This window comes from Melospiza melodia, chromosome 2 (genome assembly GCF_035770615.1).
Source record: "Melospiza melodia melodia isolate bMelMel2 chromosome 2, bMelMel2.pri, whole genome shotgun sequence".
NCBI lineage: Eukaryota > Metazoa > Chordata > Aves > Passeriformes > Passerellidae > Melospiza > Melospiza melodia.
Genome location: NC_086195.1, coordinates 118,678,935 through 118,696,011, shown reverse-complemented (window position 1 = coordinate 118,696,011; position 17,077 = coordinate 118,678,935). Strand labels below are relative to the sequence as shown.

The following is a 17,077-nucleotide window of genomic DNA, read 5'->3' as shown; positions in this document are numbered from 1 at the left end:
CGGGAGAAAACCGGAAGCCGGCGGGGCGGGGCGGCGCGGCGCTGGCGAGCCCTTCCCCGCCGCCAGCCTCTCCCCGCCGGGCGGCGGCGGCAGCAGCGCCATGGGCTGCTTCTTCTCCCGCCGCAGGAAGCCGGCCCAGGGCGGCCAGCTGCCGCCGCAGCCGCCAGCGGGAGCCGGGCAGGACGCGGCCGCCGGCGAGCAGAAGGCACCGCAGTACAGCTGGGACCTGCGAGCCAAGGTACCGCCCCGGCGGCTGCGGGATGGGGCTGGGGCTTGGGCTGGGACTGGGGCTAGTGCTAGGGCTATCCCCTCTCTCAGCGGGCAGCGTCCCGCTCTCTCCTGCCGTCCGGATGTGTGCTCCGGCAGGGAGCACGCCTTCCCCGGTCCCGCTGTTGCGGCTCGGTCCGCGCAGTTCAATGCGTTTATTTGAACAATTAAAAAGTGTTTAGCCGAAGGATTTTGCCAGGCAGTCTCAAATTGTGCAAGCGGGGAGGGCGGCGCGCTGGATGCGCGGCTGCCGGCGGGGCCAGCATCGGTCCCGGTGCGGGGCTGCTCCCGAGGGGCTGGCGCTGCCTCCCGGTGGGACGGCGCCCTGGGGACAGGCGGCTTGGCTGTGACAGTCCCCAAGGTGTCTGCCTGCCCTCGGGATTCCTGAGACAGCGCGGAGTCCCCCGGGTGGGTGCTTCCATCCAGAAAACCGGGATTAATGGCTGGGGAGCTGCTCGTGCCCGGGCGAGCCCCGCACTGGCATTGGAGCGGAGGCACAACACTCGTGCCGTGTGTCCTCACCACTGTCGGTATTGATTCTTCCTGCTTGGGTGTTTGCACTGTTGATTTGGTTGGGTGTTTGGGTTTGGTTTTTTTTTGTTTTTTTTTTTGTTTTTGTTTTTTTTTTTTTTTTTTAAGGTTTTGAGGTTGGGGTTTTTTTTTTTTTTTTTTTTTTTTTTTTTTTTTTTTTTTTTTGAGGAAGTAGAACTATCTTATTAGCCCCTAAAAAGACACACGAAGTCAAATCCTTTCCCGTGCTGTTTCCAGAGCTCCCGGAGGCAGTCATGAAGACTCAAGCGGGAAAGCATTTAAATGCTGGATAAAATGTATTTCTTCCTAGCGTCATTTCAAGTATCACTTCCTAAACATGTAATGACATTTCGCCCTACTAGGCCTCTCTTCCTCTCCTCTCCAGCTGCCTTCGGGTGGGGGAAGCAGAAACTGGGCAGGCGAAAAACCTAATTAATGTGGTTTCAACAAAAAAAATCCTCAAACCTTCTGGCCATATTTTACAAGTATGGAAAAGAAAATGTGTGAACTTATTTGAATGTTTAGCTTGCTTGTTTTTTAAACTTGGCCAGGTGCTCTAGGGTGTCCCTTAAGTCTTCCAAGTAGATTAAGGCAAGCTTAGATGGAGATGAGCTAGAGAGTGTGTGCGTGTGGCCTGGAGGAATTGGTTCCCTGCGGATAAAGATGAGCAGTCTGTGTTGGGCTTATTGCTTTGACTGGCCAGCAGATATTTAGGGAGCAGACAGAGAAAGAGAGGAGAACAGCCTGTCACTTTTACGGAGACTATTCTCACAGCCAGAGGGGCTGCACTGAAGCCGTATTTTAGTGACAGAACAAAACTTGGTCTAAAAGTAAATTACTAAATCAGCCTTTGGAATAATATTGTTTAATTTTAAAGCAAATTCACCAGCTAAAGCTCAATAGGTATGAAATTTTTTACCCCATCTACTTTTATATAGCTAACTTTGAAAACTACAAGAAAGAAAGTCAGGATACAGAAAGACTTGATTCAGAGAATAGCTGGCCTTGTTGCTAAGGAGATGATTGTTGTTAACTTGCTGGAAGTAGGCTCAGGCTAACATGAAACTGTTACAGCACCAACAATCTCTCTCTGTGCAGTAAAAAAAAACGTGATCATGTATTGCGTGTAAAACTTCCTCTTTTTCTGTAAAAGACTCTTACAAACCAGAAGAATCAGGGAGTTTGGGCCATGCTAGTGAACTGTGGAAGCCTTCAAGTTAGGTGCTTAATTTCATACTGTATAGCCTAAGAATGGCTATTTAATGTCTAAGTTCATTTCTCTTGCTCTTTGCAGCCTTACTTTTCATTGGGCTTTTTGGGTGTAAGATTAATACATTAAACTAGGAAAGCATCTGGAGTCACCTTATCTTAGGTGAAGGAGTGCTGAGCACTTGCTGCACTAAACTTGTTGATCCCAGTTTGTATTAAGTGAAACCTGTCATTGTTAATGTAGTAGCTTTAAATGTTGTCTGTGATAGTTTGTCTTGTTGTCTATTGCTTTCTCATTTGTGATGCTTCACATATACTTATTTATTTCACAAATTTGTACACAAAGTTAACTTGAAGAGAGTTGGAAAACTTGTGGCACCAAAACTCCTTTTTATCCATCCAGTGCATTGAGTATTCTAAACCCTGAAAATCTCAACTCTGTCAAGAGATGTGCTAAATTGTCTTTTGATGTTTATTTCCATTTGGGTTGGGGATGTGTTTCTAATTTTAGGCTCTCCTACTCAGCGGTGCAGCTGTGGTTATATAGTTCCAGTTCACAAGCAGGTTTGGAAGTTGTCTGTAGTTTTTGTAAACTGTGCTCTGTATGTTCTTACAGGTGAGCATGTCTTGCTGCTCAGACACTCCAGCTGTCTCCTTGTAAACTAATGCCACCCTGACATGGCAGAATAATGTAGGCACACTTGTGCATATTTGTGTGATTAGGATGTGTAGAGGGGTGACTGAACCTGAGGGGTTCCTCCAACAAAACTATTTCTTCTGCTTCTGAAGGGCATCATTGCTAGTTGAGCCTATTTTAATGATGTTTCAATGGCAAAGGTTGATTGAATTGACACTGTCTGGCTGCTAGTGTAGCCCTAGACAAAGAGAAGCATGATGAGATCCCAGTGACTATATAACTCTTGTGTAATAGTCCCAAAAGTGGACCGTGAGGTAGGAAATTCTAAATAGAAAATATTATAAGATGCTGGTAGTTGAATTGAAATTAAGGAAAGTATATGAGTTTGAGGAGCCTTTTCAGATTTCTATGTATTAAGTGAGGGCAGAAGTTTTAAGGTATTCAAAATTTAATAAAATCCAGATTCCATTGTAAATCTGCTGAGGTCTCTGTAATGCTTTCTGAGCCTTGGGTTCAGAGAAATGGGTGAAGATTACTTATGGTGCAGTAGAAGAACCAGAGGATCAGATTATTTTGGAAACAGAAAGGAGAATTATGACCACTCAGTTTCTTGCTGCTCTGGGATTCTCAGTCCTTGAGTGGAAGCAGAGCACAGTTTATTCCAGAGTCTGTTAGTACTGCATTGCATCCTGAGGACTTATTATGTCTCTTGATGTCTTTGGGCTGTCATGAGAGTCTCTTTCTGACCAAGGGTGGGAGAGGAACTTGGTGGTGCTCAGCCCTTCCTTCAGCTAGCTTTCCACCTGGGTTGGTTTTGTTTCCCACTGCATGACTAACAGCAGCAGCTGAATGTGGGTATGCACAGACAGGAATTGGGGCTTTTGTGTCTTGTGATGGTACAAGATACACTCATGACCTCCACAGGAGAGACACAAACAGCTGCATCATCTTTTTTGCTGTTGTCTCATGTTCAGAGAAGTAGGATTAGATTAATTATGATCATAGTAGCATTTAGAGCTTAGGGGAACTTTCCTTTCCAGATGACTTTTTAAATTTTAGGAGGAACAAGTAAAGTTTTGTTTTATGTCAACTGACTTGCAACTTGACTGGTTTAGTTGATAGGAAACATGCAGCTATCATTGTTACTGTGCTATGTAGCTGCATTTAAACAGTTAAAAAACCTCAAGACCTTTCACTTTTTGCCAAATCATAGTCTTTTGTTAGTTTGAGGATTCTTCATGAATGGTCTGACTTGAATATCTCGAATTGTCTAGATCTTGTTTAGGTAGCCATTTTGTACTTTAGTTTTGAATATTAATAAAATATCTTTTTTTCTCAAAACATTGGATTAAAGGACAAACTAAGTCATTGTATCTCCCTAATTCTTCCTGCTGCACCAGAAGAACTATTGCTGTTTTTCTCAAAATGTGGTCAGATCAACTGAGAAACAGTCAGAAGGTTCATATTAAGCAGTATTTCCAGTTAGATCAAATACAGGCCCGTGGTAGCTTCTTTTCTTCTTTCACTTTTTCAGTATGCAGTGGTTAGCAGTGGTTTGCTGAATGTGAATGACTGTTTTATGCTCTTATGGGCATTAGGGAAAAGCATGAAGATTCCCAGGAATAGAATGAAATGAGCACTCAGACTGTTGTATTGGCCACTTCTAAAGTCAGGGTGTGCAGGAGATGCTCCAAAATGAAAAACTGTTTGCTGGAGACAGGAATCTTCATTACACTTTCCACCTTTTCTTGTTGTGCAAGAATCTTGAAATCTGCCAGTGGGTGAGTAACTTTAACAAACAATCTCCAGAGGATTTTGCAACTCCTTACTTGAGGGCACCAAACCCATGCAAGTATGAATATGCAGAAGTGTCTAGGCCTGGGAATGCACATTTTTTTTCTTATTTCCCTAATGTTAATTCCCCTGCTGACAAAAATAGTGCTTAAAGCTTCTTAAGTTGATGTGCCTACCCTATAGGTGCAGCTTTTAATGTCACTGGGTCAGCAGCCAACTTCTGTATATCATCAGCTGTAAGTTCTTTTCTTGAACTGCCATCTGTAGTGACTTAGAGAGATAGGGTATGATTTTTTGAGAATTATATTAAAAAGAGAAGACCTTGGTGGAAGTGGTTTAGAAATACTTTACAAACTGTTTGCTCAGCAGCCTGAACAAGGGTAACTAGAGGAGAACTGTAACCTGCTAAGAACAGCTGTACTTTTTCATATTTGTGGGGGTCTATCACTATTGACTGAAACTCCTTCCCAAATGGATCCTGTGAAAAAGTCTTGCTAAGACATGAACTCATACCAGAAACACTTCAAGATGTTGGGATCCTTTGTGATTCTAGGTACAGTCACCACTAACAGCTGTGAAGGTCTAGTGCTTGCAAGCCTTTTTCTAAATGGGAGCTGCCCAGTTTGGTGCCAGCAAACTGGATGGTGGTGGCTGAAGAGATGTATGTCATGTGCAGCTTTCACACAGCCTCTGACCTTCTTGTAAGACAAGTGTCTGCAGGAAGCAAAGCTGCTTAATGCACCTTGCGCTTGTAACAGGATGCCCTGGAGCTGTAAGGAGCCGTGACAAACTCGTTTGCCTTCACTTCTCTGCTTTTGTTTGCTCTTTAAAATCCTTCCTCCTTACAGTTCATCCTCTAGCCCTTTGTAACAGACTTCTCGCCATTGTGTAATTGCTAAGAAACCAAAATTAGGCTTCTGTGCCTGTTATGAGAAGGAAAAATATTAGCCCTGTAAAAAGGGCTGGCTTTTTCATCACATCTGGTTATTTTAGGTCATTCCATGGAGTAATTCCTAAACCTGTGCATAGACACTTCAGTTAGAAGGCTTCAACTCCTGAGCTGTGCCAATATATATTAATGTGCAACTCCTATCTACTCTAAGAACTGTTTCAATTGAGCTGAAAATATTAAAAGCTACTGCTGTGAATACTGGCACCTTTTGAATTTTATATCAGCCTGGGGGAAAAGGATGTTTAAAAAACCTGTTAATGGCTGGAGAGTAAAGCATCTCTCTGGGTAAAATGGGTGGACTTGGACAAAGATTTTTGAAACTTAATCTAAACACAAAGGACAAGTAGATAAGTTATCAAATAGTTGAATTTTCCTGACCTGACACATGCTTAAGATTTTATAGCCAGTGGAGCACCAAATGAATGGGCAGAGAAATGTATATAGCCCTGGTTATGGTTGTATGAGACTGAAGATTTTACTTCTGTTTCTTTTGGCTTTCCTAGCCTGCTTTATTTTTTTTCTATGTTGCCAAGACAGAGCTTAAGAAGCAGTTGGTGTTCACTGTCAGGGGAAGGAAGGTGATTGCAGTGATTTAATATTAATCTGTTGGTGGTACCTGAAGAGTTCAGGGATGGTGAATGTGCACCAAGAAGGCTGATGGCATCCTGGCTTGTATCCAAAGGAGTGTGGCCTGCAGGACTAGGACCATGACCTGTGCTCTGCACTGTTGAGGTTGTACCTCAAATCCTGTGTTCAATTCTGGATTCCTCACTTCAAGAAAGACACAGAAGTGCTGGAGCATGTCCAGAGGAGGGCAATGGAGCTGGTGAAGGTTCTGGAGCACAAATCTGATGAGAAGCAGATGAGGGAGCTGTGGAGGTTGGAAGAAAAGGAGGCTCAGGGAAGACCTTATTGCTGTCTACAACCACCTGAAAGGAGGCTGTAGGAGGTCAGGGTTGCTCTCTTCTCCCAAGTACCAAGTGATAGGATAAGATAAAAGGCCCCAAGTTGCTCCAGTGGAGGCTTAGATGGGGTACTAGGAAAAATTTCTTCATAGCAAGAGTTAGAACAGGCATCCCAGAGAAGTGTGTGAGTCACCATCCATGGAGGTATGTAAAATATGTGTAGATGTGGCAGCTGGGGACATGGTTTAGTGGTGGACTTGGCAGTGTCAGGTTGATGGTTGCGCTTGATGGACTTAGAGCTCTTTTCCAATTAAAACTATTCTATAATCCTATGGGCATATAAGGTGCTGTTGGATGCATCCTCACAGTCATGGTTCTGCCTTCAGACCTGTTTCTCTAGCATGTTTCTTTTACCCAGGAGAAGTGAAATATTTATATCTGCTATAGTCTTATATCCTGTCCTCTCAGGGGCAATAACCCAGTGGGGGGAGAGAATATCAAATCTATTCCATGCAGTCCCTCCAGTCTGTACTGCAGTGTTAATCAAGAAATACTCTTAGTCTTTAAAAGGATAACTGCAAACAAAATCAGAGGAAATGTACAAATTCCTTGGCATGGTCAACAAACTGAGAGGTAAAAGCTGTGTCAAGGTGGAACTCTTAGTTCTGGAAAATAGGCAAATAAAGAGGAGCTCCTGAATCTGGTAATAAGCTGAACTTTTGTCTTTAACTTGACTACTGTTGGTACTCAAAAACTCTAATTTGAAACTGTCTATAAGCTGTGAGTTTGCTGACTAACCAGTGTTTTTCACATAAGCCTAAACAAAATTGCAAAGTGAAGTTTCACACGTCCTTGCAAAGGCCACTGGGTAGGATGAGCTGGTGCTGCTTCACAGGCTTTGCAGAGCAGAGCAAATCAGAAAGATGTGCTTGTGTTCCAAGTTTCAAAAGTGCTGTGAGTTCTGGAAACACTGAGCTTCTCATTCCTAAGATAAGTAACTGTTCCTCTGTGCCTCTTTTGAAAGCAGTAAGTCTGTGTCCCATGGCCATTAAAAAAAAAAAAAAACCAACATACAGATATACACAAATATACGTACATGTTCTAGGAGATGCCTGGGAAGAATATGTCCAAAAGCAATTTTAATGTTTGTTTTCTCAAGTAAGGGGGAATATGAGGGTAAGTAACTTGTATATTCAAATATGTAACACTACTTGAGACTAAGGATCTTGGAGAGTTAGAATCCAAAGCATGCTGTGTGACTGTGTCTCCATGAGGTGTCCCTTATCTTTGGAGTCTCCCAGTTTTATTTGTAACACTTCCAGCTAGCTTTCCTGGATGTGTACTAGTGGTATTAAGTATGATTGAGGAGAGAATTCTAGGAAGCCATCTTCATTGTCTCAGCTTGCATTTTATTTGGAAGATTCATCAGCTGCAAAACTCCTTTCCTGTCTGAAGGTCATATATGTTGCACAGAACAAAATACATTTTATCAGCTGGTAGAGATTTTTAGCTTTCTTTGGCTGTTCCAGTCAAAAGCTACCAAGGCTGGTTTAATGAATGTCTGGTGCTAGCCCATTCTGGTTTATGCCTTTTGCTGGCCTCAAATATTGTGTCAATGTTTGACATGCTAAGAAGAGGTATTTTTAGGAATTGATCTGCACCAAAACTGTGGCAATATATGATAACTGATTATGGTGCAGCAAATTTTAGGAGCCTCAAGGCTGATAATCAGAGAGCAGGTTGGTGAAGAGGTCTTGTGTTAGTTGTTCACTTATACACTTCTAAGTGCTATTTTAATGAGCTTTCACAAGAGGGCAGAGTAGAATTTGCTCCAGGAACTGTGGATGGCTTGAGACTTATAAGTAGAAATGAGCCAGCTCAGATTCCTTTGGTTTTGGCACAGCATGGGCTGTATTTTTTATGCTTTCCAACTGTAGCGCATCCATCCTAGGTGCTGTGTGGCTTGTGAGTTGCTGCTCTCTAAAGGAGAGTGCCAGGGAAAGCCACAGCCTCCCCCAAGTGCTCTGCCCCAGCTAGAGGGGTGCTGGAGTGTGGAGGTGATCTGCAAACATGCCCCCTGTACCACCACTGCCAGCTTTTGCTTCTTGGACACAGCTAAAACAATCTTGTGTGTTTTGTTAGCACAAAAGTCTTGTCATTGTTAGCACGAGATAATGCTGTGGCACGCATTAATGAGCTCTCTGTAGTTTGCAAACATAATAGAGAAGATACTGTTTGGCAGCAACAAGATTTCCTTGCAATGTGTTGAGGTAAAATATGACCAAGAAAATTACTAAAAAAAAAAATACTGTGTATCTCCAGCTGTAACTATGTTGGACAATTTATTTATTACAGTTACTACTCTACACAGAACCATCATCCTTGTTGAAACATTTCAGAGTCTACAGTTAAAAATAGCTCCCCTTACCCCTTCCTTTATTAAAGGACTAACTGAGTTGCTTTTTTTTATTCCTTTGGAGATCTTCAGAGGTGTAGTTTCAGTTCTTAATTGTATCTCAATACTGTGTATTCCAGTAGTTTAGCTGGAAGAGTTGCTTCTGATCCTTCATTCTGATCACTCATTGAAGACCCTTGTGGCAGTATATCCTGTACTATTCAGGGGTACTTCAATCAGTGCAGATCAATGGGCATTTAGCATTTTAATATTCTCTGCATTTGAAGAGTTTAACCCTTTTTTTTTTTTTTTTTTATTCCTCTTTCAGATTGACCCCAAAGAGTACACCTTTTCCGGACTTAAGAACGAAACTGTGGGTAGACTGCCTGGAAAAGTAGCAGGGCAACAGTTTGTCATTCAGGACTGTGAGAACTGTCAAATCTACATATTTGACCATTCTGCTACAATCACAATTGACGACTGTGTAAATTGCCAAATCTTTTTAGGACCAATAAAAGGCAGCGTGTTTTTCCGTGACTGCAAAGACTGTAAGTGTGTGGTTGCCTGCCAGCAGTTCCGCACGCGGGACTGCAGGAAGCTGGAGGTGTTCTTGTGCTGTGCCACCCAGCCCATTATCGAGTCCTCCACAGGAATGAAATTTGGATGTTTCCAGTACTATTATCCTGAGCTTGCTTTACAATTTAAAGATGCTGGTCTGAGTATCTTCAATAACACGTGGAGCAACATCCATGACTTTACCCCTGTGTCTGGAGAAAATAACTGGGGCCTTTTGCCTGAAACTGCTGCAGTCCAAGATTACGTTCCTCTGCCCAGCTCTGAGGAGCTGAAAGCTGTCAGGGTTTCTACTGATGCCACAAAGAGCATAATACCCATAACTCGAGGGCGGAGGCAGAAAAACAGCGATGAATCGTGTTTGGCCGTGTTTTTTGCTGGTGACTACACAACTGCAAATGCCAGGAAGTTAATTGATGAGGTGAGCAACATTTGTCTTCATTCAGGCTTTTCAATTCCTAATTCAGCATTCCTGTGGCCAGCCTCTGATTCTCCCTGAAGGGGGACTATAGAGGCTCTGTTTGTCTACTGACCATACTGATCAATTGCATTGTTTAAAACTTCAAAGCAAGGTAAGAGACTGAATCTCATTTCATCAGTCAGTTGCTTTACAGTTGGCATCCTGTGGGTGGCACATCTATCTTCTAACAGTTCTGGTGTACTTTTCCATCATGGCACAGCAAAGCAATGCTCTGAAGAAAATATGTAGTTGATTTGATGAATTTGGTCAAATATAGAGTAAGTGATTGACAATGCTTGTGAAAGGGATGTAACTGATCAGCTTGTTAGCTTATTGTCCTGAAAGTCTCAGCTAACTAAAGTCTGTCCTGAAAGTTTTTCCAGTACTAACAGGGAGTCTTAAAAGAAAAAAAAAAAAAAAAGTGTTAAAATGTATCCCCCATGTCGTCAAGTGCTGGAACTTTTTTTCTGAAAGGGGCAGTGGGTGTTTGTCAAGGCTGGTCAGCTGTCTTCAATGACTTAAATAGCTTTTTAAAATTTTTCTTTCTTTTTTTGTTTGTTTTTTTTTTCCCCTGTGAGACAGCAGCTTCCAATCTTGGCTGAGTTTGTACTTTCCTGGGGCTAAAACCTGGGAGTGGCTGGCTGCTTTCACCAGCCTCAAGTGCCAAGGATGTCACAGAGCAGAGCCAGTAACCATGGGCTACAACATCTGAGAGTGGTATCTGCAAAAGCTGCTGATCACAGTGTTGTATGATCAACTAAACATCTGGTGGAGCTCTTTCCCTTGGGTTTTTGTCTGCAAGGAAAGAAAGCTGTAGGGTGTCTCCTTGCCTCCCCACTGCTCAGCTGGACTTTTGTGGGTCTGAGCTACTGAGTTACTTGAGTGAAGGGAGAAAATGATACTTATGGGTGGTTTCTTTTCTGACGAAGGAATAGCTACAGGAGGAGGGTAATACATGTGTTCTCCTCTGTTAGTAGTTATTTAGAAGTTAGAGTTAAGAAGATGTTAAAGGACTAGTTAGTGAGTTTCTGTGGAAATCTAACTGCTCTGCAGATTAATGGATGTTTTGGAAGTAAAAATGTATTTGCTCCTTTCTCACGTGCTTTTAGTTTCATATTAGATTTGGAGTAAAAATGAGGGGGTGGGACGTGTATATGTGTTTTCAAATGTTGTTAACTCTTGTTCCAAAACTGAAAATTAGCAGTGGATAGATGAGAGTTTCAGCTAATGCTTGACTGAACTATTGCAGACTGAAGAGAACTGACTGCTTGTTTCCAGATGCTGAATGCCTTTAAATCCCATTAGTTTCTGCTTGTGGGGGATTGTGGGGAAAAACACATAACCCTGGGACCTAATATATAAAACAAAAACATTCACATTTATTCCTCTAGGTGCACTAGGGCAGAGGAGAAAATCTGGATGAACGGAATGAAAATAAACAGAAGTGTAGAAAAAGCAAATGATCTCTGAAAAGAGAAAAAAGGGTCCCTTTGCTCTGAGACCTAATGTGTACGGGAAAAATGAGTCTATTACAGTGTAATCTGGATACTCAAGTTGAACTCTGTCTTAGAAGCATTTTTAACATGAATTCTTCCTCTGTTAACAGATGACTAGCAAAGGCTTTCAGCTGGTACAGACTAAAGAAGTTTTAATGAAGGCAGAGGATGCTCACCGAGTTTTCCAGCAGAGTGCATCAGAATTCATTCCACTGCTGGAAAAAGGTGAGTTTGTGTTTTCTTTCTCTTCTTGATATAGAAATTTGTCACTTGACAGTTCTGGAGAAGAAAGAGGAATGAAGGACAAATTTGTATTTCAAGGGCATACTGTAAAAACCTGTTGAGATGAGTTTTGGAAGCCTCAGCGAGGCCCTAAACCAGCCAAAACTCCTGAAGGCATCAGAAATTAGTTATTTCACATTTATTTTGTGTTTCTGCTCCCCCTCTAGTGGTCCAACTGCATAGTTCAGGAGCAGTGGCACATGCAGATCTGCCTGGAGTGGTCAAAAAAAGCTCATGCTTTTAGACTATTTCTGACTTGTGACAAGTGCTGCTCAACCACTGAGCTGTTCAGTGTTTCTGTATAAATTATTTAAGCAAATCAATATAGGTGTACATAAAGCAGATAAGTGTTTAAAATTCTTGTTTGTAACTGGCATGCTGTCTGAGTATTTCAAAAGCCTTTCTATTGATATGACTGCATTTCAATAGAATGCAGTCTCTTCTCTCAGAGGTACTGACATCTTGTTATGTGTTACATGCAAAAGCTCACTGCACATTCCAAAACTGGGTAGCAATCTGCGGATTTTTTCATGGCGACATGAGAGCTCTGTGATGCTCATTGTAAGAATAGGACAAAAGTCATTGCATTTGTAAGATGGTAGTCCAGCTTATGGGCAATATTGCAGTCATGTGGGAAGAAACACCATGTTCAGAATGAAACCAGAGAAAGCAGATCTGCAAATTGTGGGTGAGAACCAGTCTAAAAATCAGGCAATTCATATCTTGGGACTGAAGCAAAAATGCTTGAATGACTCAGTCCCACTCCAGATGTCTGTGAAATGGCTCACTATTTGAGCAGTGTAGTCTGACTCACTTCCATGATGCCTTGACTCCTTAGCATTTTTGTGCTATTGCTGCCTTTCAAGAAGTAAAACTGGAATCCTGTCCAAATCTCTGAAAAAAAGAAAAAGGCATGAAATTGCAGATAACACTGTACTTTTTTTTGTAACATGTTTAAGTCTTTTCAATTCTTTATCTTCTGTTATGGGGCCGCTCAAGCAAAAAAATAAAATTCTTCTTGCAAGCTTCACAATTCCCTATGGGTTGAGACTATGGGCTGAGAAATCTACTGTTTAATGCCAAGCTTAAAAGTATTATTGATTTCAGATGAACCTATTTTCTAGGTCCAGTGGTTGCTTTGGAATTCAATGGAGATGGTGCTGTGGAACAATGTCGAAGCACAGTAAATGAAGTTTTTAGTGGCACCAAGGTAGGCTGGTGTATTGCTTTATTCACAGAAAATATTACAGAATGTTTGAGCTATTTCATGGTCAAGAGAGACTGTTTACATACTACACAATCTTTTTCAGTTCATGGGTAGTAAAATTGGAATATCCTTTTGTTTTTGTTTTGGTTTTTTGTACTCAAAACATGAGTTACTTTTTGCTGACAAGAAAATTGTCCTAGGAAAGAAAGTTCTGAATCCCCATTTCCACTGAAGAATACAAGATTTCCACTTAGAACTGTTATTTAACATAACACAAAATCAAGTTCTATAATTGTAGTACAAAAAAGTTCCACTTAAGTCCTGGATTTAGTCACTTAACTGTGGTGGCCTGTCTATTAAACCCTGACAAAGATAATATGATGGGATTTCAACTTTTTTCCATGTTTACTTTTGCTATGTAGGATACCACAGAATGCCTTCCTTCAAAGACAGTGTTCTTTTTTCTTCTGTCAGCTTCTTTCACTTTAGCTTCCTTACACCATGCCTCATCTTTCCTTGCTGTTCCCTTTCTCTAAATGGTGATGGTTTTGAGAAAATTTATGGAAACATTTAGAACACTCCTGATAACAGGAGAGTGACAAACCCTTTGCTTTCAGGCAGTTGTTCAAAGAAGACTTGAATATCTTTTAGACATCTAGCATCCAGGCAGCTCCTTGCTGTCTTTCAGTTCCTTTTAAAAGACTTACTTGGAACTAGGCTGCCCAATTTCTGAAAAACAGTCATCTTGTAGCTGGAGCTTGGACTTTCACATACATTCATAAATTTTGAAAAATGAAAAAGTAATTGAAGTTACTTTTTAAAAAATAGTCATCTTCTGGAGAAGCAATGAAGATTTTTTGAGAGTAATGTAGCACAAGGAAGTCTTTCTTACAAACTCTCCCTTTCTGTTAAAGGAAAGTAGTAGTCTAAGGATTTTGTGTATTTATTTTTCCCCCTCTCTCCTGGAGAGAGCTGACTTTACCAATCAAAATACATCTAAATAGACACTAACTGAAGCTGTGACCCCTGAATAATGAAGCCCCAAGCTCCTGATCCTGAAGGCAAGAGTTAATGCAGCCAGCATGTGTGCTAGGAAAGGGTGACAATAACAAATGGTGGAGGCATCAGGGCTGAGAGAATACTAGGATTTGTTCTATCACACAGTGGGAACCAGCAGAGTTGTGTCTCTCATGAAATGCAAAACTAAAAATAGGCCTTGCTGGTTCCAAATGAGCATGACTGCTTTTACTGATGTATAACTATTTTCTTGTTTAACAAAACAGGTTTTTGTATCAGAAAGCAAAGCATCAGCATCTCAAGATGTAGACAATTTCTACAATTTTGCTGACATGCAGATGGGAATGTGAAGTTTAGCATGAAGGTGCTCATGTACGGTTTGTCTTAGACTTGGACGTCACTTGGCTTGAATATCGCAGTAGTTTTGTCATTTAGTTTTGTATTTCTTGTATATCCCTTTTATAAAGCCACTGGTGGTTTTTAATACAATATTATCTGAACTGGAGTAAACTGCATAGCTAGCCATGTGCATTGTGTTTGAAACTTAAGTTTAACTTCAAAAACAATTGAGCTTTTCTACTAACTTTTTTACCGTGATTTCTAAACATTTATTGACACTTGAATGTTTCTTGACAACATCTAATGATTTTACATATTTTAAAAGTGCAATGCGGATCCAAGTTTGATGCAGTAGTAATTGTTATCTCTCACTCAGACACATTGTTTAGAAAGTGTATTTATGTGAAATTTGCCCTTCAAAATTTTCCCACATGCAAATTTGTCTTTACTGGGGGTCCAGGAAGGAAGCTGTAGTCATTTACTTTTTCTGAAAACTTAGTCTGAAATTAATTGTCCTTGTAGCATGCTTTCGAAAGCAGTTTGGCTAACTCTCCTTCAAGCATACTTTTTGAATAAAGTTGTTTGCCAGCAGCATTTGTGGTGAGAGTTGTCACTACAGCATTCTGGTGAGTGAGCACTTGCCAGGCTTTTCTGCTTTAGGGTGAATCCTGAGCATGAGTGCCCTGCAGAAGCTGCTCTAAGGTCTGCTCAGGTTCTTTGGTGATACACCTGCCTCTGGCATTGCCAGCTCACACGTGGGGTATATTTGAGGTTTCTTTGCACTTGAGCAATAAACCTCTGGAATATTGTTGTTTGCTAGAAGGGACATAGCCAGTAGTCAGAGAAGGATTCTGATGGCATTAAAAACCCCTTCTTCCTTGCTAGACCCCAGAAGAAGGCTTTTGCTTGCAGAAGTAATATAGAAAGTGCTGTAAAATGCTATACACTGCCATAGGATTTATTTTGTATTAATTCTAAAGACAGACTGAAGAGGTACCACAAGCATTTTGTGAGATGCATTTGAATAGTGTGCAGAAATAATGCTTATTGCTAAATAATGCATATTAGAATGCAAATCTATATGGGTATTAAATACATGATTGATCTGTTTTTGCGTATTACATCCTTACTGATTTTTCTACATGAACTTAAAGCTTCAGTCCAGGTTTACAAGCTCTCTGTAATACTTGAACCAATTGTGCATGCAGGCACACAAAACCAAATTTCATAATTAAAACGTGGCTTGCCAGTTTGCTTAGCCTTTACAATTCATTGAAAGGATTGGGGCTGTGTTGAGGTGCTAAAGCCATTTCCTCATTATGGTCATCCATCAAAAGGGAAGGTCTTGCAAATTTTAACTGAAGATGAGTCTTGACTCATCAGTTTCACAGCTCTGGAGCTCCAAAGTGGGTGGCTAAAAACATCTCTAATATTTTTTTGAATTAGCACATGAAAGAATCTCTTCTCCTGGAATTCATAATTTTGTAATGCCCAAGAGAGGTTCTGAACTGTTATTTTGTTGCTACCAGGCAAATGCTTGCCATTAGTTTAAATTCAAGAATATGTCCTTAGGACTTCTTGTTATAGTTATCCATAGATTAAATAAGGAAGAATATGTCCTGAATAAACTAAACCATTGGTGTACTGGAGGTAAGAAAATTGCCACTTCTTTGAAATGTTTTTATTTGACAAAGTCAAGTCACCGCCACAATTAAACTGGTAGCAGAAATTACCACTTACTTGCATTTAGGTTGCCAGAAATTTATTGTTTTCTTTTTTGTTTTGGTAAGTGTGAGGTGAGGTCTGTAAAAAGAGCTAAAAATTTTATCTTGCTCTCCAAAGTACTAGCACAACTAATCAGCCAACATTTACAGGAATTAATCTAGATATGTACAGTAAAGATTATTTTGGTATGGACAGTACATTGAAATTGTATAATGTACTTCAGAGCTGGTGTTGTGTGATTTGTATTAGCAGTACATATACCAGACTATTTTGGTCTCTAAACGTTAACATATAATATTTCCAAAGTTACATGCTGACACATGATTATGTGTATGTTTATAGCTTATTTTTTGTATCATTAACCTGTCCTGGAAACAAAGTGCTAAATGGACTTTTGTGACTCCTTTTGCTGGAGGACGGGAAGATTAATTGAAAATTCTTCTAGGCTTGAAACAGTAGAATAACTTTTCTACATGCTGGGAAAGAGCAGTGTTGCTTTTTTATTTTTAACAATGATGGTCTGTTTACCGACATCAAGAATTTTTAATAAAATATCCCTAAATAATGAAGGAGTTTCTCAATCCAATTATTTATCTATCTTTTGATTTCCATTTCTTGCTAACAGGTGTTAAGAACACTTCTAGCTTAAGAGTCAGGAATTCTTTGCATTACAGAATGGTACGTGTTTAATGTATTCTTTGTACATTTCTTGTGTAGCTTTTAATGTAATTTGTATTGCACTGTGAATGTGATTCATAATAAACATTTTAAATATTTGAACTCTGGATTCTGAAGACTTCTTAAAATTATGGTAGATTGAAAAACATAATTACATAATATTAGGTATAAAAACTGGGATATTAAACTGGAATATATCTTGAAATAGATACTCATAGTTAATTGAAAATAAGCTTTAACTCTCTAGGCATTCAGCTTCTGAAAAATGTGATTTTTTGACAGCAGGGATTTTTCCTCAGTCAGAGATTGTGGTGTTTATAGTAGTAAAATTGTAAATTTAGAAAGCAGGTCCATTTAATATCTGACAACCAGTAAAGTCCTCCTGAAAATAGGCAAGCATTTAATACATTTCCAAATGTGGCTTTAAACTCATCAGAAATGTGACTCTTCCAAGAAGAGATGGTCCAGGGTAACTCCCACTAGGTATAAGTGTTTGGAAAGAACATGAAGTACTGTATCAATACAATTGTCTTTTGAATATATTGAGTAAAATTGTGAAGCTTTAAAGTATCAAAGCTTTTGGTTTACCTTTAGCTATTATTGTACAAAT

At 40.4% G+C, this 17,077-nt stretch overlaps 1 protein-coding gene across 1 annotated transcript; it reads left to right on the top strand.

The window, feature by feature from the left end:
* The first annotated feature begins 93 nt into the window (after window positions 1-93).
* RP2 (RP2 activator of ARL3 GTPase) lies at window positions 94-16,569 on the top strand. Its single transcript, XM_063149712.1, has 5 exons — window positions 94-238; window positions 9,019-9,684; window positions 11,330-11,444; window positions 12,626-12,711; window positions 13,992-16,569. The coding sequence occupies exons 1-5, from the start codon at window positions 101-103 to the stop codon at window positions 14,073-14,075; spliced, it is 1,089 nt and encodes a 362-aa protein (XP_063005782.1). The 5' UTR covers window positions 94-100; the 3' UTR covers window positions 14,076-16,569.
* Window positions 16,570-17,077: the final 508 nt, after the last annotated feature.

Excerpts from the sequence above, each read along its gene's own strand:
- RP2 (XM_063149712.1), top strand. The coding sequence starts at position 101 with ATGGGCTGCTTCTTCTCCCGCCGCAGGAAGCCGGCCCAGGGCGGCCAG. Across the intron at positions 239-9,018 it reads GCTGGGACCTGCGAGCCAAG|ATTGACCCCAAAGAGTACAC; the intron begins GTACCGCCCCGG and ends TTCCTCTTTCAG. Across the intron at positions 9,685-11,329 it reads CCAGGAAGTTAATTGATGAG|ATGACTAGCAAAGGCTTTCA; the intron begins GTGAGCAACATT and ends CTCTGTTAACAG.